At 49.0% G+C, this 25219-nt stretch overlaps 1 protein-coding gene across 5 annotated transcripts in view; it reads left to right on the forward strand.

The window, feature by feature from the left end:
* The window catches only part of TLR3 (toll like receptor 3), a 489232-nt gene that overhangs the window by 185892 nt on the left and 278121 nt on the right, over positions 1-25219 (forward strand). For all 5 annotated transcript variants that reach the window (XM_086962543.1, XM_086962544.1, XM_086962542.1 and 2 more), the window contains one exon: positions 15418-15870. In XM_086962543.1, coding sequence (XP_086818669.1) covers positions 15427-15870 — 444 coding nt within the window. In that variant the 5' untranslated portion in view covers positions 15418-15426. The remainder of the gene's footprint in view (positions 1-15417; positions 15871-25219) is intronic.

Raw genomic sequence — 25219 nt, forward strand, 5'->3', positions numbered from 1 at the left:
AGGCTGGAACCCTCAGGCAATGTATCCATCTTAGCCTGCCAGCCTGTCCACAGGTAGAATGGTGGAACCTCCGGAAGCCTCTGGAACCTTCTGGAAGAGGTGAGGTGACACCAACTGACACCAACTGACATTATCAACTGTCAACTGGCACTATAAAAGGAAAGGGAGGGAACTTTCCTGAGGAGAAGAAGGAGAGAAGACCTGGGGAAGTACCTACGCAGGAGGATAGGCAGTGGGGGTCAGGGCAGGGTCTTATGATGCTGGAATGACAGGGCCTAGTGTGCTGCTTTGCAAGTGTTGAGGTATCCTGTTCCCCCCCCCACTGACCTAACCCCGCGGAAGGGAACCCCCAGGGACCACTTGAAGGGATTGGCTGAGAAGAACTTGGAACACCAGCCACCAATTTACCCCCCCCTTCAAGGAATAAGAAACAAAGCAACTAAAACAAGGAACAAGAAACCAAGCAACTAAACTAAGGGCGCAAGAAACATCACGCCAAGAAGAAAACTAAATCCCCACAGGACTTTTGAGGAACCCACCAGGTATTGGCGCTGTGTCGCTCCCTGTGCCCCCTGACGCCATCTGGGATTCCCCTACCTGATTGACCACTGTTGGGTGGCATGTCCTGTCTGATCTGATGTCCTGCTCCTAATTTAAAGGAACTGTCTGCTGGTTAAGCGTTCCCATTTTCTAAGCGCTAGCATCCTGAGCTACCTGTCCTGCAAGCGCTGCCTGAACTGCCTTATTTCTGGGACTGGCCCCTGGGAAGAGCGCTGAGGTAATGGAGGAGGTTGCTGCCTAGTTGAAGCGCTGGGAAGTTGAGAGACTGTTGCCTGAAAAAGCGCTATAACCTACCCCTCATCAGCGCTGAGAACTGTGTGTGAAAAGCGCTGGTAATTGCTCCCCTGCTGGGCCCCCATTGGAGCGCTGTGAAGGGCTGACGAGCACGCCCTGTCAACTGGCCTGTGAAGCGCCATGACACCTCTCTTCAGAGCGCTGTAACCCTCCCTTCTGTTGGGGATCTGTAGGCTGGTGTGACCCTGTGGCGCTGTGTGTCCAGCGCTGCTGTAGGAATTGCCGCTATATCCTGGAAGCGCCCTGAAGTCCCGGTGTGGAGCGCTTTTGCCTCATTGTGCCTGTGAGAAGTGCTGAGGTACTGGTGACCTTCATACCCCTGAAGCACTAGGTTTTTGAAGCGCCATAACTGCCAAGCGCTGCGCAACTCCACGACCCAGCACAGAGGCGTCCCAGCGCTGTGCCCCCCAAAAGCGCAGTATGCGCACTCACCGCTGACGCCCTGTCAGGCGCTGTCTTCCCCAGTCACCGCTGCAGCCCGGACTGTCTGAGGCATCCCACAGACGCGCTAGCATTGCCCCGGCGGCCCCCGGTGCCGAGGGAGGGCCGCCATTGCCTGGAGAGGAGACCGCGGAGCCATCGCGGTGTTCACCGCCGCCCCACCGGCCCGACTGACGAGATCTCCGCGGCGGCCTCTGGAAGCTGAGTTAGGCCGCTGCGTTGCAAGTAGGCTGAAGCCCTTGCCTGCATCATGTGACAGGGGCGCCGCGTCTCTAGCCGCGCCCCCGTCTTTCTAATTTCCGGATTTGTCCGCCGGAGCCGAGCAGCGATCGGCTGCTTGGATGCGCCTCTGCCTAAAACTGAGGGAAGCCCTGCCGGGCCCAACACTCATCGCGGAGGGGGTGTGGAGTTCAGGAGCCCCCCTCCGGTTTGCCCTACAACGAGGACCAGCCTCGGTCCCAGCGCCGGTGCCTGCATCAGGCCCCTCTGCATCGCGCTGGGCCACCACGAGGCCGGCTTGAGGGCCAAAGCCCTCCCCGGCTGCAGAATCTCCGCAAGGGCCTTGGAAGGGCCGAAGATAAAAGGTAACCCCCCAGGGGAGGAGGGCGGAAGGCCGGGTAAGGCCCCGTGTACGCCCCTCCCCGGGGGAAGATGTCACTGGGCCCCGTTGGCCCTCATTAATTGTTGGAAACTGGTGACTGGGCCCTATTGGCCCCAGATAAGGCCTAGAACTAGACAGAGCCCCCAAAAGACACCTTGGGATCTCCAATGATAGAAAAGTTAACCCCTGACTAGGGGAAGGGGAATTATTAAAGTAACCAGTTGGAATGTAATGTTGATCCTGGCATAAGGGATATGTTGGTTACCTGCTTTAGTGAAACGTTCTGTTGAGGGCCTTAAGGAAATGCTCCTTATCATCTTAGGCATGGGTTATTCCAGAGTAAAGAGATCCTCAACTTAGTTGGAGGGTGGATGACCATGACTTAATGAAATGCTGTATTGAATGCCTAATGAAAGGTTCATTTAAAGATGCTTTGAGTAATGCTCTGGGTAATGAAATGTAGCTGAAATGTTTGTGCCTGCTTAGAGTAGGTAACAGAATGTTGATTCCTGGGTAAGGAAATGTGTGTTTCTGTTTAAGAGGAGTGATGAAATGCACTGTTGCATATTAGGATGGAATGCCCTATAGGAACATTTGGTACTGGGTAGTTAAATGTCTAACTCTGCCTAGTGCAATGCCTTTCAGCTACCTAAGAAAACGTTATTCCTGCAGGAGTGTGTCTTGTAAGTAAAAGTTGATTACTTACCTCCAAGGGGGTAAACCAGAAGATTATTCCTGATTCTTTATTGAGCAGCTGGTTTCACTCATGTAAGGTGGAAGGGCCTAACTTCTAACACAGAATGTTACATAGAGAAATGCTCTGCCTTTAAGGGAATGTTTTATGTACACTATGTTGAAATGCCTAAATGAAATGCTGGTTTTCCCCAGTGAGGTGTTTTATTCCTAAATAGGGAGATGGTTTAACCTACACAAGAGGTCATTTATTTTTAATGAAATGTTTTGCCTCTTGAGTGTTATATTTGTTGAAGACTAAAGTTATTTATGATACACCCTTTATACATTCATAAGTTTTACCCCTAATAGGGGAGGAGGAGTCTAATGCTGAGGCTATTAGGATGTTACACCTTTAGTGAAATGTTTCCTCATTACTTAACGCAGTGTTGTATTCATGACCTTATAATGTATTTCTTACAGGTGATGATGAGAACCCAGGCCAAGGTCAGGCCTGTGGTTATTTAATATTTAATATTTATTATTTATTCATCCAGTATTTATTGCCAAGTGTTCTCACATATGTACTTTAATAGAAAGCTAATAAGCTAATTTTATGATGAATTTCTTCTACCCTGATCCTGCTCCATCTACCTGATTATCTATCTTAATAAAGTTAACTTGAGTTTTTACATAAGCTCACTGGAGTGGTGTCACTAATTGCGTGCCCAGGTTTCTGACTCAGTGGTTGCGTGTGCTGCATGGTTGCTTAACACATATGCTTTCTGATGCCAACCCGCTCGTGCCATGTGCTCGTGTTGGAACTGGGGTAGCCTGGCCTAGGGCAAGACTAGCATTTCAGAGGCACAGTGTTAAGGTTGCAGACCACCCAAGAGTAAAACCACGCAATATCACAAAAAAATAACGCTACACCAAAAATGTGGAAAAATAAGTACTGCTTTATAAAAATAATATACTTTGCAATCAATTAAGTGAAACAATCCGCTAAAGTTTTGGGGAGAGAAAACTATTACACAATGTAAGCACAGGCAGATATTATAGAATTAATAGCAACCTAATTAGCAGGTCTATTTGGCATTAAAAAATTCACATTGACAATAACCTTTATCACATTTGGATGTCATGTACATCAATAGCGCCAACTCTAGAATTGGTAACCTGCTTCAGGAACTGTTATTAAAAGAACATTGCATCAGATAGCAACATCAGTAATCTGCATTCAATTTTGTAAAGATTCTTGAGACATATAATTAGATTTCAATGAGGTGCCCCTAATCCTCCTCCCACAGTTCCTAACAGCTCAGCAGTTACTGTGGGGATTCAGAGTTATAGGATATTTATAGGGATATTAACAGTCTAAAGAGAAGCTGCATTGTTATCTATTCAGCTGGCCCAGCTTTCTCTATACAGCGGAGGGCAATGACCAGAAGTTATCACTATCCCCCTGGGTTCAGAGCTCCTTACTGTAGCGTGGAGACGATGATGTCCCAGTCTCCACGCGTCGCTGGTGATTTGAGGCTCCTCTAGGGACCCCCAGGCCTCTCTCCACCTCTTCCCGCCGAGCCAGCTACTTACTGGTTGCTGGGGCGGGGAAAACGACGAAGAAAATACCTTCCAGGCCCCACCAGCTGTTTCCTGGATGCTGGGGCGGAGAAACTATTGCGAGCACACTTTGGGTTCCCCCCCCTTCCCGCTCACGCCGGCTCCTTTCTGAGGCGCTCGAGCGGGGAAAGGGAAAGACGATGCCTGACACCTCAGTCGCTCCTCAGCTCCCGGCGCCTCTCAAACTGATCCCGCCTCCGCCTTCCTGGAGAGGCGTGGCGCGAGCGGGCATGCGCGAGTGAGCAGTGGCTGACTCCGGAGTCTGCTCCACTCGGCTTCCTCCAGCCCCGCCCTCAAATGACCGGCAAACCTGCTCTAATCACCGGAACAGCGCTGGCAGGACATAGCGCTTTCAGCGCAGGAAATCGATCCGCTTCTCGCTCAGCGCGGCAGGCGCCCCTGGGGTCCCGTTCACACAGGGAAGCCTCGCAAGGCTTCTCAGGCTCAGTGGAACCTGCGGGGGCGCTGCCACATAGCGCGACAAGTGCCCCAGGGGTCCCGCTATCGATGGCACGCAGGATGCAGGTTCCTCAGCTCTCTCTGCCGACCCACAGGTGAGGGAACTTGCTACACACCAAAGGTTCAGTTTAGGAAAACGCAAATCTTGAGTTAGTCCAATGAAAGACCCTCTTTTCTTCACTATGACGAGGAGGGGGGTTACAAATGGAGAGGCTCCTTCAGAACAAGTCCACAGAGCACTTCCTCAGCACTAGACCCCTAACCCTCCTTACTGGACAGATTCAGGACACAGGGGAACTCTTAGGTCAGTTCCCAAGGCAGGGTACTTCACAGCTCCCAAGGTTACTAAAGTTAACCCCTTAACCTTTCTATCCAGGGTCAGCAGGATGGGCTAACCTGGCTAGGACAACAGGACTAGGAGGTGGGAAAGTCTTGACAGGGGGCTACTCTTGTAGAGGGAACCACCCTTCAGAATCCTACCCCTACTAGACCTCAACCTTCACTCTAGCTGCTCCTCACTGACAGACAAAATGGCTGCCCCACATTCCGCCTTATATAGGCTGCCCTTCAGTGGTCCAGAATGGACCAGAAGGTTCTGGAATGCCCTATGTTAGGCTATAGCCAGGTTCTGTTGGTGACAGTTGGGGCAGTTGGTGGCCACCATTTTAGGTGGTGCCAACTTTCCTGTCAGAACAGGCCTCTGGGCCTAAGGTAAAAGATTATGAGGGGGGAAGAAAACACCTATCCCCCTGACCAACACCTACAAAAAGTCAGTAGACACAAAAATTAACAAGGGTATGAGGGGCAAAAAGGGGACAAAATAAATAAAAATTAGGAGGGACTTCGCCAAAAAGTCAGACAGGTCTAACACGCGTCCCCCCCAGCTGAAAGTGGGGAGAACTACCCAACCCCTTGGGAGTCCTCATCACTAAGGCGGAAATACCTGGAGAGACCGTCTGCATTGGCGTGGTCCACTCCAGGCCGATGTTCCACCCGGAAGTCCATTCCCTGTAGGGAGATGGACCACCTCAACAACTTGGGATTTTCCCCCTTCATTTGCATTAGCCAACGAAGGGGTCGGTGGTCAGTCTGAACCAGGAAGTGCGAGCCAAAGAGGTATGGCCGCAGCTTCTTCAGAGCCCACACCACCGCAAAAGCTTCCCTCTCAATGGCACTCCACTTCTGTTCCCGGGGAAGCAGCCTCCTGGATAAGAAGACTACAGGTTGATCCAGGCCCTCTTCATTGAGTTGCGATAACACTGCCCCAATGCCATGTTCTGATGCATCCGTTTGGACAATGAACTCCTTGGAGAAGTCTGGGGCCCTCAGGACCGGTGCCGCACACATTGCCTGTTTCAACTTTTCAAAGGCTTGCTGACAAGCCTTTGTCCAAACTACCCGTCGAGGTTGTTTCTTGGAGGTGAGCTCTGTGAGGGGCGCTACAATAGTGCCATACCCCTTCACAAAGCGACGGTAGTATCCTGTGAGGCCCAGGAAAGCTCGGACCTCAGTCTGTGTCTTGGGGGGTTCCCAGGCCATGATTGCCTCAATCTTCGCCTGCAGGGGCTGCACAGTCCCTCTACCCACCAAGTGTCCAAGGTACACAACCGACCCCTGCCCAATCTGGCATTTGCTGGCTTTGATGGTCAATCCAGCTTGTCTCAGGGCCTGGAGAACGGCCTGCAAATGCTGCAGATGGTCCTCCCAACTGCTACTGAAGACAGCAATGTCATCCAAGTAAGCAGCAGAGAAACTCTCCATTCCAGAGAGGACCTGGTTCACCAGCCGCTGAAATGTGGCAGGGGCGTTCTTGAGCCCAAAGGGCATTACACAGAACTGGTAGTGTCCCTCAGGCGTGGAGAAGGCTGACCTTTCCCTTGCTCCATCTGTCAAGGAGATCTGCCAGTACCCTGAAGTGAGGTCAAAGGTACTCAGATATTGGGCAGCTCCTAGCCGGTCAATCAATTCATCCGCCCTAGGGATCGGATGAGCATCAGTCCTTGTCACTGAATTCAGTCCTCGGTAATCCACACAGAACCTCAGTTCAGGTGTGGTGCCTGGGGGTGCGGCTTTTGGCACTAGCACCACCGGACTGGACCAAGGGCTGTTGGAAGGTTCAATTACTCCCAGCTCTAGCATCTTGGCAACTTCTCCATGTATGCTAGCCTTCACCTTGTCAGACAGCCGGTAGGTCTTGGACTTCACTGGTGGGCTGCCTCCTGTGTCCACATCATGGGTACACAGGTGGGTCCTTCCCGGGACAAGGGAGAACAATGAAGAGTACTGCTCCAGGATCTGGCGGCAGTCCTCCCGTTGCTCAGGAGTGAGAGTGGGAGAGAGAATCACTCCCTCCACTGACCCATCCTTCTCTTGGGACGAAAAGAGATCTGGGAGAGGTTCGCTTTCCGCTTCCTCTTCCCCGTCAGTCACCATCATCAGCATGACCTCGGGCCTCTCATGGTGGGGCTTGAGTCGGTTGGCATGCAGCACCCGTAGGGGCTGTCGAGGGGTCTTAAGGTCCACCAGGTATGTGGCCTTACCCTTCTTTTCCAACACCTCAAAGGGGCCTGTCCAGCGATCCTGGAGGGCGCTAAGCTCTCCAGGCTCCATCACCCACACTTTCTGTCCAGGCTCCAGTTCCACCTGGTGAGCGTTGTGGTCGTACCACTCCTTCATGACTGCCTGGCTGGCCTCCAAGTTGTCAGAAGCTTGCTTCCACAACTTCGCCATTTGGCTCCTGAAGGCCAGCATGTAGCTCACCACATCCTGGGGGGGTTTCCTGGGAGATTTCTCCCAACCATCCTTCACCAGGCTGAGAGGACCGCGTACAGGGTGCCCATACAGAAGCTCAAAGGGGCTGAAGCCCACTCCCTTCTGGGGCACTTCCCTGTAGGAAAAGAGTAAACAGGGTAGGAGGACATCCCATTTCCTCCGCAGGCTCTCGGGCAGACTTCTGATCATGCCCTTCAAGGTCTTATTGAACCTCTCAACCAGTCCATTCGACTGGGGGTGATAAGGAGTGGTGAACCGGTAGGTCACTCCACACTCCTTCCACATGGCCCGCATGTAAGCTGACAGGAAGTTGGTCCCCCTGTCGGACACAACTTCCTTGGGAAATCCCACTCGGGTAAAGATTCCCATTAGGGCTCTTGCCACTACAGGTGCAGTGACTGTCCTCAGAGGTATTGCCTCTGGGTACCGTGTGGCATGATCCACCAGTACCAGGATAAACCTGTGACCAGCTGCTGTCGGTGGATCCAAAGGCCCTACAATGTCGATGCCCACTCTCTCAAAGGGGGTGCTAACGACTGGAAGTGGTTCCAGGGGAGCTTTTAGCTTCACCCCTGTTTTCCCACTGGCCTGGCAGGTTACACATGTCCTACAGTATGTGTTGGACGCCGCTTTCATCTGAGGCCAGTAAAAGTGGAGAACAAGCCGTGCAAAGGTCTTGTCCTGGCCTAAGTGTCCTGCCAGGGGTATGGCATGAGCCAGTTCCAAAAGAAAGGCTCGGTACTGTTGCGGGACTACCAAGGCCCTCGATGAACCAGGCGAGGGTACCTTGGGTTCACTGTAGAGGAGTCCATCCTCCCAGTAAATATGGTAATGTCCCGTAACATCACCTGCTGCTTGGGCTTCAGCCTGACGCCTCAGTCCCTCAAGGGTGGGGCACTCCCTCTGCCCCTTACAGAATTCCTCTCTGGTAGGACCTCCCTCCACATGCCACTCCGCAGGGATGGGCAAATCCTCTAGAGAGTCTACTTCCCCCTCCACGGACTCCTGGTCCAACACCGCAGGTGGCCGATCTGTCTCATGGGGTGTGGAAGCCGGAGCAGGCTTTCTCTGTCTCCGGGTCTGTCCCTTCTTAGCAGCGGGTTGGGCCATTGTTCCAGGCTCCAACCCAGGCGAACTCCCTCTCCGGGCAGTCGCAGACCGTGTGCTGACACAGGCCCAGTCAGGTGTACCCAGCATCGCAGAATGCGTCCGGTATTCCACCTCTCTCCAAGTGTTGTGTTCCATGTCATTCCCCAACAGACAATCGACTGGCACGGCAGGGCTTACGGCAACTCGAAGTGAACCTGCAACCCCCTCCCACTCAAAGGGAACCTCAGCCACTGGATAGTGGCCCATTCTGCCGTCAGCCATCGCGGCGGGGTGGAGTACATTAGGAACAACCTGCTCTGGGGACACCAGCTGACTTCTCACCATAGTCATGCTGGCTCCTGTATCCCTCAGAGCCTCCCCTCTCTGGCCATTGATGGTAACCCATTGCCCATACTTTGTAGTATTTGGGGGCACCTGGATCTTTGGCACCATCTCCCGCTCTCCCAGGGACACTAAGGTGACACCCGCCCACTCACCCCTCTTATCTAAGGGCATCTCCTCCCCGAGCGCTACACTAGCTACTCCCGGTGACTTTCCTCCGGTGGGAGGGGGTGGTCTCTTTGGGCATCTGACATCTCCCTTATAATGTCCAACGCCACTGCATTCAAAACAGTGGAGAACCCTGGGCTGCTGGCTCTGGCCAGGATGAGGGTTCCGGGGCGGGTTTGCCCTAGGGGTGAAACCTGCTCCCTTCCCTTGGAAGTTATTTTGGGGACCTTTAGAGAACTCTTTCTTTTTCTCCCCCCCTCCTTCTTCTGGGGGGCGCCCTGTCCGGCTTTTTGAGATTCCCCTCCAGTCCCCTTGGTGGACAACCGGGTACTTGTCCAGATGTCCGCCTCCTCTGCAAGCTTCCGGGGATTGGTCAGCTTGCTGTCTACCAGGTGTTGGCGCAGCTCGGGAAAACATTTCTCGAGGAGGTGTTCTCTCAAAAACAGATCGTACAGCCCCTCATAATCCTTTACCTCACTGCCCTTGACCCAACCCTCTAAGGCCTTTCTGGCGTAATCAAGGAAGTCCACCCAGTTCTGAGTACCCATCTTGTGGCTCCCCCTGAACTTCTGTCGGTACCTTTCTGGGGTTAGCCCGAACTTCCTCAATAACGCCAGCTTCATGGTGGGGTAGTTTGTCTGTTCCTCTGGATCCAGGGCCAGCAAGGTGTCCCGACCAGCAGGAGGCATGTACTTGTACAAACTACCCCCCCAGTGCTTCTCCTGCACTCCATGAACCTTCAGAGAAACCTCATAAGCGGCCAGCCACTTAGCTACATCGTCCCCCTGACTGAAGCTCGCTATCAGGTCCTTTGGGATATAGGGTTTGGTCTCCCTGGCTGACTCTTTCAGTTCGCTGCCACCATTCCTAACAGGAGAGGACCCCCGTTGCAGACTTTGGAGCTCCAGTTCCTTCAGTCTAAACTCGTGGACCATCCTCCTCTCCTCTTTCTCCTGTTCCAACTTAGCCAGCTCCCACTTTAGCTGTCTTTTCTCCCTCCTATCGGTGAGCTCGGCTTCTGTTAGGCTTTTCCCAGAAATGCTACTGCCCTTTCTGGAATAGGACACTGGTCCGGTGAGCAAGTTTTCCCCCTCATGGCGGAATAACTCCTCCACCCCCCCTTCTGTGCCCTGGTCAACCTCTTCATCCTCCTCCTTTGTCTCTTGGTGTGCCTCCACCCAGGCCCTAAGGCTAGTCTGGAGCTCCCCCTTCCTAGCACCATGTTTGAAAAAGACCCCCATTTGTTGGCAGAACATTCTCAATTGGGGCACGGAATAGACTTCCAGGTTTTCCACCGCAAACTCCATTGTGAGTCTGGCAAACCTGGATACACACCAGAAATTTCAGAGGGGTGAGGGTAACCTAAAACCAACTCCACCCACCACCAGGAATAAATTTAGAAAAAACAAAAAGACTAATTGGGAGGGCCGCAAGGAGAAAACTCCTGGTGTAGGTTGGGTGTATTACGTCAAATTACTAGTAAGTAGCTGCAACCAAGTCCGCAATCCCACCGCTAGGCACCAAAAGTTGGAACTGGGGTAGCCTGGCCTAGGGCAAGACTAGCATTTCAGAGGCACAGTGTTAAGGTTGCAGACCACCCAAGAGTAAAACCACGCAATATCACAAAAAAATAACGCTACACCAAAAATGTGGAAAAATAAGTACTGCTTTATAAAAATAATATACTCTGTTCTTTTATACTTTAGAATTTACAGTTCAGTACTTTGCAATCAATTAAGTGAAACAATCCGCTAAAGTTTTGGGGAGAGAAAACTATTACACAATGTAAGCACAGGCAGATATTATAGAATTAATAGCAACCTAATTAGCAGGTCTATTTGGCATTAAAAAATTCACATTGACAATAACCTTTATCACATTTGGATGTCATGTACATCAATAGCGCCAACTCTAGAATTGGTAACCTGCTTCAGGAACTGTTATTAAAAGAACATTGCATCAGATAGCAACATCAGTAATCTGCATTCAATTTTGTAAAGATTCTTGAGACATATAATTAGATTTCAATGAGGTGCCCCTAATCCTCCTCCCACAGTTCCTAACAGCTCAGCAGTTACTGTGGGGATTCAGAGTTATAGGATATTTATAGGGATATTAACAGTCTAAAGAGAAGCTGCATTATTATCTATTCAGCTGGCCCAGCTTTCTCTATACAGCTGAGGGCAATGACCAGAAGTTATCACTATCCCCCTGGGTTCAGAGCTCCTTACTGTAGCGTGGAGACGATGATGTCCCAGTCTCCACGCGTCGCTGGTGATTTGAGGCTCCTCTAGGGACCCCCAGGCCTCTCTCCACCTCTTCCCGCCGAGCCAGCTACTTACTGGTTGCTGGGGCGGGGAAAACGACGAAGAAAATACCTTCCAGGCCCCACCAGCTGTTTCCTGGATGCTGGGGCGGAGAAACTATTGCGAGCACACTTTGGGTTCCCCCCCCTTCCCGCTCACGCCGGCTCCTTTCTGAGGCGCTCGAGCGGGGAAAGGGAAAGACGATGCCTGACACCTCAGTCGCTCCTCAGCTCCCGGCGCCTCTCAAACTGATCCCGCCTCCGCCTTCCTGGAGAGGCGTGGCGCGAGCGGGCATGCGCGAGTGAGCAGTGGCTGACTCCGGAGTCTGCTCCACTCGGCTTCCTCCAGCCCCGCCCTCAAATGACCGGCAAACCTGCTCTAATCACCGGAACAGCGCTGGCAGGACACAGCGCTTTCAGCGCAGGAAATCGATCCGCTTCTCGCTCAGCGCGGCAGGCGCCCCTGGGGTCCCGTTCACACAGGGAAGCCTCGCAAGGCTTCTCAGGCTCAGTGGAACCTGCGGGGGCGCTGCCACATAGCGCGACAAGTGCCCCAGGGGTCCCGCTATCGATGGCACGCAGGATGCAGGTTCCTCAGCTCTCTCTGCCGACCCACAGGTGAGGGAACTTGCTACACACCAAAGGTTCAGTTTAGGAAAACGCAAATCTTGAGTTAGTCCAATGAAAGACCCTCTTTTCTTCACTATGACGAGGAGGGGGGTTACAAATGGAGAGGCTCCTTCAGAACAAGTCCACAGAGCACTTCCTCAGCACTAGACCCCTAACCCTCCTTACTGGACAGATTCAGGACACAGGGGAACTCTTAGGTCAGTTCCCAAGGCAGGGTACTTCACAGCTCCCAAGGTTACTAAAGTTAACCCCTTAACCTTTCTATCCAGGGTCAGCAGGATGGGCTAACCTGGCTAGGACAACAGGACTAGGAGGTGGGAAAGTCTTGACAGGGGGCTACTCTTGTAGAGGGAACCACCCTTCAGAATCCTACCCCTACTAGACCTCAACCTTCACTCTAGCTGCTCCTCACTGACAGACAAAATGGCTGCCCCACATTCCGCCTTATATAGGCTGCCCTTCAGTGGTCCAGAATGGACCAGAAGGTTCTGGAATGCCCTATGTTAGGCTATAGCCAGGTTCTGTTGGTGACAGTTGGGGCAGTTGGTGGCCACCATTTTAGGTGGTGCCAACTTTCCTGTCAGAACAGGCCTCTGGGCCTAAGGTAAAAGATTATGAGGGGGGAAGAAAACACCTATCCCCCTGACCAACACCTACAAAAAGTCAGTAGACACAAAAATTAACAAGGGTATGAGGGGCAAAAAGGGGACAAAATAAATAAAAATTAGGAGGGACTTCGCCAAAAAGTCAGACAGGTCTAACAAGTAAGTGTTACATTTGTATATGCTTCATGTAATGGTCTTTATTGAGGACCCGCGGCAGCCCAGTGCTCCCTCGAATGTGTTTACTTACAAAGCCTCCTGGGGTTCCTAGGCAATGGTTTGGTTCCACAGCAGGTCCTGCTGCTGGTGGATTCCGCTCTGCTGCTCTGGAGCGTTGTGGGCTCTTCTCTAAGAATAAACTCTCTTAATCTACACACCGCCTCCGCGTGCATCGATCCATTACAGTAACTTTGAATTCTTGTAGTTTCTTGCAGTGCTTACTACTGGTGAGATGAAAAATGGTATCCAGGACAATATATCCAGACAACCATGATCGTTAATTTTCTTCAGTGTTCTGTTGTATGTGCCGTTCTTCATCCTTACAGGTGTTGGGCCAATGCACCAGTGGAATATGTAACTCCTGAACTTGCATCATTTTATGTGAGTCAATTTTCACTATTACATCACTAATAGCGATCACTGAAACACTGTTTATAGGATATTGTCTCCACACGTAGGAGAATAAAATCTGCCATAGAGCGGTCCTGAGCAAAGCCATGAGACCAAGCTTGGGCCTAGGTGGCTGAAACATGTAGAACGTGATTTTTTGGAGACATAGGGGATCATTGATATGTTCCCAGTTAGCATCCCTTTTTGTTTTTAACCTTACCCAAATTCCCAGGAACGGAATCAATCATGTTGGGATATTTGAGGTAATTTTACATACACCACACATATCCCACTGACAATTTCACTAAGAAGTGCTCCCTTCTCAGGGAGGCTTAGCCCACTCAGTCACACTAGGTGTCTTGAGTGTCGACTCGACGATGAAACATGACACTGGTGATTTCTAGTGGGTATGGGACTCTTGAAAAACCCTGAGAGACTCCTGGTTTTTGAAAGGTGTTATTGCGATTCCACACCCCTTTGACTTCTACCTCCCCTCCTTTTGATTCTTACAAGCTAACGAAAAAAACAGTGCTACAGCTTCTTGCGGAAGTCAAGAAGAGAGGAGGCTCTGATGTGTTGTGGGAGTTCGTTCCAGCCTTTAGGTGCCAGGTATGAGAAGGGACGACCCCCCTGCTCTGTTTTTCTGTATACCTTGGATGTGTGCTAGTGAGAGACCGGCAGAGCAGAGGTGTCTGGAACACTCTTGGAAATGAATAAAGCTGTTTAGGCAGGCAGCACCAGTGTCATGGGTTTGGTGCAAGTGAGGAGTTTAAAGTGTGCTCGCATATGCATCAGGAGCCAGTAGAGTTCCCTAAAGTGTTGTGTGATGTGTGCATGGCATTGGAGTTTTGAGACTAGTCTCGCTGCTGCATTTTGGATGGTCTGCAGACTTCTTGAGAGCAGGTTTGTAATCTCTCTGTAGAGGGTGTTTCCATAGTCTAGTCTGCTGGTGATAGGGCATTGAGTATTTGGTTTCTTGGTGTTGTCTGGTAGCCACTTGAAATTTTTCTTCAGCATCCTTAGCATGCTGAAGCAGGCCGAGACGACTGCTTTGACTTGGGTGGCCATACCCAGTTTATTGTCTGATGATTCCAAGGTTTCTCGCTTGCCAGTAGGGTATGGGGGTGGATCCAAGGTCTGTGGGACACCATGTGGAGTCCCATGGCGAGGCGTTCATCCCAAAATCTACCAACTCTGTCCTATCCAAGATTAATTTGAGGCAATTTGATTTCATCCAGGTCAGGCCTTGAGTTGGGTCTCCTATGTCTGTGGCGGTTTTTCTTACCATCCTGATTTCACTAAGAAGTTATAAAAGCAATTTTTATTCCAGCACTCTATTCTGGGAATTAGGCCTTGTTTGGCAAATTAGGTCACTGGTTTGATTTAATGCAGATTAATTTCCGTAGACCCTTGTTTTTATTACAACATGCTTCAGTTCCAGAGATGTTTGAAAAAGAAGTCATTTGAGGCAGACTGTAAGAGCTTCTCCATCAAAGTGTACATTGTCTTGGTGCTACGTTTGTACCAACCAATATTGTTTTGAATGACTTGATTTTTTTCTAATATGTGAGAATGATAAATGTTTATGCATGTGAGTACTCCTAGGAAGCTGCTGCAGTTACAGCTTCTGCTGAGTGTTCATGGAATTCTTTGGTCTGGATTCACAAAGGTATGTTCTCATATCAGTTTATCTTATGTGCTGGATTACTCTACCATGTTGATGTATTCAACATTACAGATGTATATAGTAATTTTACATATCCATAAAACTGCGCTTGTGGGTATTCCTCTGCAGGGATACCTGCCAACATATAGTTATATCTTTGGCAGGCACAATCCAGCCCTGAGGCGGTCAAAGATTTGCTTTTGTTGAGGGAAAATCACTACTCTATCCCATGTGGACATTGGCCGTGGTATGTGGTAAAGATGTCTTGCACTAGAAAAACATTGTCCCATTGGAGGATTACATCTACTAATAAATCTACACTTACACATGGGTAAATAGTCATTCAGGTCTGTGACCTGGAATTCATAAAGAATTACAGCAATCCTGTTCGGAAACTGCGATAATGAAGAAAGGATAAGTCTACAGGAGCAAATTTCTGACTTATGATGAATTGAATGTAATTCATGAACGTAAACTAAAAAGCAGACTGTTAAAATGTAACCACTAGTTTTTGCATTGACTTAAACAATGAAAAGTGCATTTTCTGAAAGAAATGTTATGATTTTTCCATGTACCTTTGCAGAAAAGAACCATGAAGAAAGACTTTCCTTTTTGGGTTAGCAAACTTCTACGGCTGCTTCCATTATGCATCCTGTGCACTTCAGCCGCAAATCCATGCAAGATCAGCCAGGAAATTGCCGACTGCAGCCACCTCAAGCTGAAGGTTATTCCGCCTGATTTACCAACCAACATATCTGTATTGAATCTTTCTCATAACCAGTTGACCACATTACCATCAGCAAATCTTTCACGATACAACCAACTCACTCAATTATTTGCCGGATTCAATGCTATTTCCAAGTTGGAGCCTGAATTATGTGAGATCCTGTCACTGTTACAGGTATTGAGCCTGGAACACAATGAACTTCATCGACTGGGTGAAAAATATTTCAGATTTTGTGGGAACCTGACTGAACTCAGATTGGACTCCAACAGAATACCAGAAATTAAAGGGGATATTTTCAAGGACCTCAAGGTAAGGTTACAATTTTCAATATAGTGACATTATATGCCTCATAGTTCAATAATAAGCTCGATTACTTGTAAAATAATGTATTGTATTGAATCGACATAGCTAAAAACACCAGGTGAAACATCCATGTTGTAAACCTCAATGCAAAACCCACCCTTGCCTGAAACAATGATTGGGCCACAGACTTATTTGAATGAAGGATACTTCCTGGAAACCTTAGGAATGTGCTCCAAAGCTAATATTTCTTTTATGTAAATTGATATGATGACCACTTGTCTGGGAATACACTGAAGGAAATACAATATAATTAGCATTCATCATCTTCAAACATTGTTTAAGTGGAGGTGGTTAAGGAATACATATATCTAGGCCTGTTATTTAGACACAATCTGGACTTCGGGCTCATGTCTCGTTGCAAGAGTCTTGTGCAAAGTTGATTTCTGGTGCACTCCAGAGATTGGATTTTGATTTGTGCCATAAGTCTGTTGAAGTGCTGAGGGTGGCCTATAATTCAAACATTGTTACTCTCTTGCTCCATTGTTGAGAGGTTCTGCTAGAACAACATGTTAAGCATTTGCAAATTATAGAAGCAACCATTTGGAAAAAAATGGTTAGGATTGCCTCCAGGCTCAGTGAATAGTGCCTTGAGGCTAGAGCTGGGCCTTACTAAAATTCTTTTTAAATGCAGACAGAGGGTGCTCAACTATTGGACCTGTCTCTTAAAAGCAGAAGAAGGCTCCTTGAAGCATCACATACAACTCCACTTACCAGGGAAGCACGTAGGTCAATGGGTAAATAACATACAGGGTATCAAGGCTTCCCTTAATTTTCCTGCAGGGTATACTCCCTTAAATTTGTCGGTGTTCCAACAGAAACAGGCACTACAATGCTTATAAAAGAGTTCGCTAAACGGCGACTTTGCTGATGTTTGCAAGAGAATCAACTTGCAACATCTATGGGTGGCATATCACAGGGGTCAAATCCAGCCTTACCTGAGGGATATTAAGAGCAGATTTGTTAGGCGCTGGGTCCTGGAGGTCCGGTTTGGTCAGGTCCGATGACACTCCGCTGTTTCTCTTCTTCACCAACGAACCCAACATCACCAGGCACAACTTCCAAGAAGGGATGAAAGCCGTTGCCACCGGGATGAAGAACAGCTGCCTGAAGCTTAACTCAGACAAGATAGAATTCCTCATCCTGGGATACACACCCTCCAAATGGAACGACACCTGTTGGCCCTCTGCTCTATTAACTCCCCCCAGTACCACTCACGAAACCTCTGCATCATACTAGGCACATCACTCACTATGGACCACCAGATCAACTCAGTATTCTCGGCCAATTCCAATACACTCTGCATGCTGCGAAAGACCCTTAGATGGATCCCCACCGAATCCAGAAAGACCGTCACTCACGCGCTCATCATCATCATCAGCAGACTCGACTACGGATACGCACTCCATGCCGGTGTAACCCAGAAAGACCTCTGCAAGCTCCTGAATGTCCAGATCGCTGCAGCCAGACTTGTCCTCAACCCCCCTGGCACAGGCACATCACTTAACACCTCTTCAAACTCCACTGGCTCCCGGCGCACAGAAGAAGAATATTTAAACTTCTCACCCATGCTTACAAGGCCCTGCAAAACACCAGACTAGCATATCTGAATAGCTGCGTCTCCTTCAACTCACCGAAACGGCCCCTCCCCTCAGCTCGCCCTGGCCACCATCCCACAGATCCGCAAGACCAGAATCGGAGGAAAGTCCTTCTTCTTTCTTGCTGCCAAGACCTTGAACACCCTGCCCCTCAACCTCAGACTTTCTCCCACCCTACCCCAGCTCAGGAAAGACCTCAAGACCTGGCTCTTCAAATGACCCCAGCACTTAGATGGATCAGCTCCTCATCTCCCCCCAGCACCTTGAGACCCTCACGCGTGAGTACTTGCATTTTACCAAACCTGGAGGGTGGTTAGGCACAGGGGATTGGATAAAGATCCCTGCCCTCTCTGTAAGCTGGATGTATTGTCACTTTCGCACATTATTGTCTTCTGTGGCTCTTTTGCCACAATTAGACATAGTCTGCTATTAATGATTTTTAGCAAGCTGCAGGTATGTCATTTTAGAGATCTGATGAGGATAATTCTGCAATGTAATAATATGTTTGTGTGCTGGGGTTTAGCAACATATTTGTCCATTGCATCAATAAGGTTCGCTACTATGCCCTTGTCTTCAAAATAATGGTATTTGCTCTTTGCACAATACTGCCAATTGTGGGCATGTAAGCACTTTATTTGGTTGCAAACTTTTAAACTCATGATTATGAATTGTGCGTAAATGTGCACATTTTGCGTTTTTTGCACAATTTGTTTCTCTAAGTCAAATTGTTATAATGGTCAAATTTGTTGAGATATAGATGAGCGGACAATTCTTGGGGGAGGAGTGGCAGTGACATCACCACTACATTAGGCAGAGTACAGGAGCTGGCGTTTATTCAGACTCTGGTGGGTGCAGGGCGCTGAGGAAGGCAGAATGAGCCGAAATGCATTTGCCACCACCTACCTGCACAGCTTGGCAATAAAGTTTCTTCAAAGACTCCCCCTCTGGCCTCCGCGCTTTCCTTTGTGGTGAAGTGGTTCTTTGGATATTTTCTGCGCGATGCCAGAAGCGCAGTACGGAAGGCCCTGTGACATTAAAAGACCCGGACAGAACTGGCAACACGCTGCTTGCAGTGGTTCTTGCGCTTGAGGAATCAAGAGTTCCGGAGTCTGCCGCGAGCAGAGTGGGACACATGCGGCAGGGGGTATTCTACCTCCGTTAGGGAGCTGTGAGCCTCATGGTATCCCCCGCATTACTTGTCATGCTACCTTACGGCCGTCCCATCCCGAGGGGACCTGAGGAGGGACTTTAGACCTGGGCAGTGAGGACAAGAGTTTAACCAGCAGTGCTCAAGTCGCTGGAACCATCAGCATTCATCTCTGCTCCCTACACCACCAACCCGATTGCATATCCATGATGCATTCTGGGGGATGGAGTCTGCTACATGACGGGCGGCCTCCAATAGGTGAGCGGACAATTCTTGGGGGAGGAGTGCCAGTGACATCACCACTACATTAGGTGGAGCACAGGAGCTGGCGTTTATTCAGACTCTGGTGGGTGCAGGGTGCTGAGGAAGGCAGAATGAGCCGAAATGCATTGGCCCCACCTACCTGCACAGCTTGGCAATAAAGTTTCTTCAAAGACTCCCCCTCTGGCCTCCGCGCTTTCCTTTGTGGTGAAGTGGTTCTTTGGATATTTTCTGCGCGATGCCAGAAGCGCAGTACGGAAGGCCCTGTGCCATTAAAAGACTCAGACAGAACTGGCAACACGTTGCTTGAAGTGGTTCTTGCGCTTGAGGAATCAAGAGTTCCGGAGTCTGCCGCAAGCAGAGTGAGACACATGCGGCAGGGGGTATTCTACCTCCGTTAGGGAGCTATGAGCCTCATGGTATCCCCCGCTTAACTTGTCACGCTACCTTACGGCCGTCACAGCCCGAGGGGACCTGAGGAGGGACTTTAGACCTGGGCAGTGAGGACAAGAGTTTAACCAGCAGGGCTCAAGTCGCTGGAACCAGCAGCATTCATCTCTGATCCCCACACCACCAACCCGGTTGCATATCCATGATGCATTCTGGGGGATGGAGTCTGCTACATGACGGGCGGCCTCCAATAGGTGAGCAGACAATTCTTGGGGGAGGAGTGCCAGTGACATCACCACTACATTAGGCGGAGCACAGGAGCTGGCGTTCATTCAGACTCTGGTGGGTGCAGGGCGCTGAGGAAGGCAGAATGAGCCGAAATGCATTCGGCGCCACCTACAGCTTGGCAATAAAGTTTCTTCAAAGACTCCCCCTCTGGCCTCCTGCGCTTTCTTTTGTGGTGAAGTGGTTCTTTGGATATATATATATATATATACACAATATCTCTTGGGTTTTGGGTGGGATGGCTTATATAGCCAAATGACCGATACAGGGGATTGGGTATGATGGAGCTCAGATATTATCTATAGATTTTATCATTACAGAATGACAAAAAACTGCTTTGAGATTCAGACACAAACTGGATTTTAAAAATGGCACGCATAGTTTTGGTGCATGTGCTTTCAGTCTAATGAATCATGTAAAACCATGCTCAATCAATGAATTCATTTTTGTTTAATTGTGTTTATTTTAGATTTAACCTCACTATAGAATGTACATTTAATTTAGAAAATGTGTTTTGAAACTTTCAGAGGTAGAATATATTTGTGCTGAATTAACACTCATTTTACAGTGTAGAAAAGCTAAAATATAGTGCTTGTGATTCATTTTGCTTTGGAAGTCTCACAGTACCAGGCCTTGAGATAAGAAATGGAATGTGCTCTTCCTTCCTGTTCCTCCTGTCTTCATGAAAGACCTTTCTTATACTTTACGCTTGTGGTTTACTTTTGACCAGTAGGCAATTGTTTAGACAATGCTTTTTTCACTTCATAACGTAGAATGAAAAACTGCAAAGCACACATTTTTCTTATAATATGTATTCTCTGTTTCCGCATAATTATACTTTTTTTGTTGAAGAAAATGTAATTGTTTTCAAGATTTTAGGAGATTGTCATTTAGCACAAGACTCAAATGTGTTACATTTACAATAACTCCACTGATTGACGTGTCCAGTCAGCCGATGATGTGTCGATGTGTTCTGAAACTCCTATTCTACAAAACAATGAAGAATAAGTCATATGTGTTTTTGTTAGACATATTGGTTGCTACCTGAGGTGTGGGGGCCTTTTTTCCTTATTTTTTTTTATTTACAGGACGCTTGCAGAACACACAGTTTTTTTTCTTGAGTTCTGCAGAGACAAGGAAGGAGGGGCCCATGGGCAGCTTCTGTGTTAGACACAGAGAGGCAGATGAACAGCGGGAGGATAGAGAATTAGCTAGGGTACAAGAGCATATTTAGATGCTAAGATTTATGCTTTGACCAACTGGCTTTGAAAATATTGATTTGTCCTATGCATTTATTTCTCTTTATGAGAGATTTTTGCCAATTATTAATAATTGATCTAGCTTTGCAAAACTCACTCTTACATTATATTTCTTAAAGCTCTTTAACAGTTCTGACTGACATATTATGCCTTATTAGAAATCCATTAGAAATAGAGTTTTTTCTTCCTTTATGGAGCACTTTGTATACAATCTATAATATGTTCTGTATTAATTCTATTTTTCAATTCTGTAACCTGATTTGACTAATGAATAAAGAGTCGGAGAACCTTGACTTTTGGTTAAAAAATGAAACCCTTTAAAACTACTCACAACTCTCGTTATTGCCTTAAATATTATTTGCATTTGATTTTTTCATGTTTATGCAAAGTCTGCTTATTGGTGATAAAACGGTGGCAAAGTACCATCCCCTTTTAGCAGAAAACAAGAGGTAATAATGTTTTGCATTGAGAAATTACCGTGAAATTTCCACTCCATCAGGTACGCACAACAACTATCTTTTGAAGTTTTATGTGTGCGTTATTTTTTAATTAGAGCACTGGTTTGCAGGTTCATTATTGGATGTATAGATCTGCACATGAATATTATCTGTTTTATTGATAATTAATTTGTAGAGAATTGTATTTTTTATTGATATGTTAGGAGATGTGTGGTTTGTATGGCCTAATTGGCATGCTATCAAACTAATAAACCATACTATACTAATATCTCGTGTATTACTCTGAGAAAATGTTTTGATAAATTACATAATGATTCAGAAAAAAGGCATTTAAAAACCAGCAGCGGTCATGCCCACCAGTACTAATCCAGACAGACCTTATATTGCATTTTAACTATGGTATTGCCTTGATGTACTCATTATTGTTAACAAGTTTTACTTGTGATTACATTTAAGGGGATATCACTCTTGTGAAGTATAGTGGTGACTGTGTTATTCAAACACATTATTGGGTGTGGCCTCGAGGCAGCTTCAACAGTTTCACCATTATTTGAGCCAAGAAGAATTCTAAATGTCAGTGACGTACTTGAAAACCGAAAAGCTTTTCGATACCAATGCTAAATAAACCTGCCTGCTAGCAAGAACCCACACTGTTCTATTAAATGTTATACATTTTTCTTATTGAAATTTGTTATCGCAAGCATTTGTTTCATTTTATGACCTATTTTAAAGAGTGCTGAACTCTCGAATGCCTATATTTTATCAAAATGTGATAAAGTAAAAGTTCTGCTCATCAATCTGTTCTTGCACTGCTTTTGTTACCTGTGGGGCCACTGATTGTAAAGACAGAGTTGGGGGTCTCAAGGGGCAAGCCATGCTTCTCAACTTCGACCCCTAAATGACATCCATGGTGCTTAAAATCTTTGCATAGACCGTCCTTAAGTCCCAGTTATTTAATAGAAGTTATAGTATTTGGCATAGGCAAACACCAACACAAGTGATTGTAATAAACTGTAAAAGAGGTGTATCTGTATCTGCAAGTTTACAGTTCAGGGTTGGCCCTGGGGCAGGACAAGCACTTAAAGGAGAGGTATCTGATTGCCTACAAAAGCATAAAATATGGTCTCTTCTGCAGAGAAAGAAGACGACAAAATGTAACTTGGTATAAAATGCCCAAAACTGCTGTGTTAGTAAGGCATGTGCCCCCCCTTTGGGATTACTGAAAAGCACTGTTCTTTGCTGACGCTTTGTCTGATTCCTCATCAGGGTACTAGGGTATGCTTGGAAGCAGGCCTCGTTCTTGAGGGCGGTCCACGCCTTCCCAACGGAGCCCATTAGCCCTCCCAAGGCCAATCCAGAAGCAGAAGAGTGTCAGTTTGTATTGTGTGCCTGCAGCATGTTCTCTGTGACTGGTGTCTCACTTGCATGAGAGCTGAGGGGAGATCACTTTGTTGCTGTAAGGAAGGGATTGCTTTGTTTAGTAAGTAGCACACAAGGATGGGGGCATTCTCATTGTCAGTGAGGGGCAGTTTTTCCATCTAGACTTTAACCTGTTAACTACCAATTGAAAGGGTTGTCTCTTTTTGTGTGAAATAACTGACAGCAAGTTCTTCCCTTTAGGAGATTCTGCAAGGACCCTAAGCTGGTGTCGGCATATGATCAATCTGGAACTTCTTCCTTATTTGTTTTAACGATAGCCTAAGAATAATATGAACAATTGTAAATAACCTTCGAAGTGATTTGTTCAACCCTGTGCTGTTTTAACTTTGTCATGAAACAAAAACACAGTCTGTTTTCATTTTCTAATTTACTTTCCCAACCTAGACATGAAAATGAATTCTAGGCCAGTAAAATACGAGCTAGGTAGTAACCTACCCATTGATGGTCAATGAGGAAACTGTGTCTCTGAAAGGTTGATAGGGCTGGGTGAGAGTCAATCACATGTCAAGGAATACCCAGTCATATTGTTGCCTGGCATGCGACTTAGCCTGTTTCAGCCTGTGCCGTCTTACATAGGCCGCAAACTGTTATAAAACCTCCCTAGTTCTATAGGCGTGGCTTAGGCGCCGATGTTGGTGGAAGCGGACTCCGGAGCTCCTCCGCGCCCGCCTCTCGACGAAGCATATCCTGACCCCCGGCTCGAACTCCGGACCCCCATACTCACGCAGGAAGGTCTGGGGAGCACAGGGGGTAAACTTGGAGGCCCTAAAGTCCCGGCAGCTGTCCAAAGCGAGCACTTTTCGAGCAGTGGAGTGTCCGGAGTGGCGGGCGCCCAAGATGGCGGCTGGTGTCCCTGCCTGCTCCGCCTGACAGCGAGGACCTAACAGCGGCGGGGAGCCCAGGAGAGCAAGGAGAATCGCCCACACGGCAGCGGAGGCCCTCCTGAGCTGAGGGAGGTAGGAGACATCGCCTGGCATTGCAACGCTGGTGAAACCGGAGGGTGGAGGACTAGTAAGCTGCCTGACCCTAAGATGGCGCCGCCCGTGTGACGGAGGCTGCCCTGACTATCGGCAGCGGAGATCCTGAGGCCTCGTTGCGTGGTGGGCCCGCCCTGCTGCTGCGGTGGAAACCCTGGTGCCCCTCGCCCTGGGAAGAGTGACGCCTGCATTGCCTACAAGCCGGCGGTGAGCGGGCTTAAGCGGTGGGGCACGCGGAGGCGGAGGGACCTGCCGCCCACTTCGGAGAGGCGCCCGGGTTGATAGCGGGGAGGGTCTGCTTCTTGGCCAGGGGCGACGGATCGCTGGGAGCCCGCGCGCCAGGGGCTAGACTGGACCTAGCGCCCGGAGGCGCGAAAAAGTCTGTGTTGCCCCGGAGAGGGGGGACTCGCCCTACGCCTGGAGCGGGGACCCTGGCGCCCCGTCACCCTGGTGGAGCGAGGCCTGCTCCCTGAGTTGGTCGGCGGACTGGTGCCCCCCCTGGTGAGGAGCCCGGATGGACGGAGGGGCCGAATGACTGCAGCGGTACCGAAGTGACGACCAGGGGAGCTTTGAATCACTGGAGGACACGGCAGGGGCACGCAAGTCTTGCCACTCGGCAGCATGGTGCGAGGAGGCAGAAAGAAGGGCTTTGAAACATTGAAACTGGATGACCCAGGCCATCTCGTGGAGGAGGATGTGCCGGCGCCTGGGCCAGGAAGCTCGACCCGCCCGCGTGATCCGTCCTTTGGAGACATTATGCAGACAATAGTGGCGTCGCGAGAAGCTCTCGAAAAGCGAATAGACACCATCGGATCGGACCTGACCCTCTTGAAGGACGAACACAGGAAGCTGAAGGAGCGAGTGACGACATCGGAGGTAACCCTGAAAGACCTGCCTGGAGATGTGGCTACTCTGAGAGCATCATTGGCGGAGGTGGCGCAGAAAGTCCGGGTGCTAGAGCTCAGGGCCGAGGACAGCGAAGGGCGCTCCAGACGTAACAACCTCCGCCTCGTGGGGGTCCCGGAAAAAGTGGAGGGCCAAGATGCGGTCTCCTACTTGGAGGGATGGTTGTGGACTGAGGTGGCTCCAGAGGGACTTTCCCCGTTTTTTTTCCTAGAGCGGGCCCACATAGTCCCCTCGCGCCCGCCCAAACCGGCAGGCCCGCCGCGGCCGATAGTGATGCGCCTCCTGCACTTCCTAGATCGAGACCACATCCTTCGGAGGGTCAGGGACCTGCCGGACCTGAGAATTGATCACAGCAAGGTCATGGTCTTCCCGGACTTCACTAGAGATGTACAAAGACAACGGGCCTCTTTCATGGCGGTCAAGCGGAAATTGAGGTCGCTGCAGCTGCCCTATGCCATGTTGTTCCCGGCTCGGCTGAGGGTCGTCGTTGGAGGGCACACTCACCTTTTTCCCACGCCGCAGGTGGCTTGGAGCTGGTTGGATACTAGGGGGGAGTCGGGCGCGGATGTCCTTCCGC

Source organism: Lissotriton vulgaris, chromosome 3_1 (genome assembly GCF_964263255.1).
Source record: "Lissotriton vulgaris chromosome 3_1, aLisVul1.2, whole genome shotgun sequence".
In the NCBI taxonomy this organism is placed as follows: domain Eukaryota; kingdom Metazoa; phylum Chordata; class Amphibia; order Caudata; family Salamandridae; genus Lissotriton; species Lissotriton vulgaris.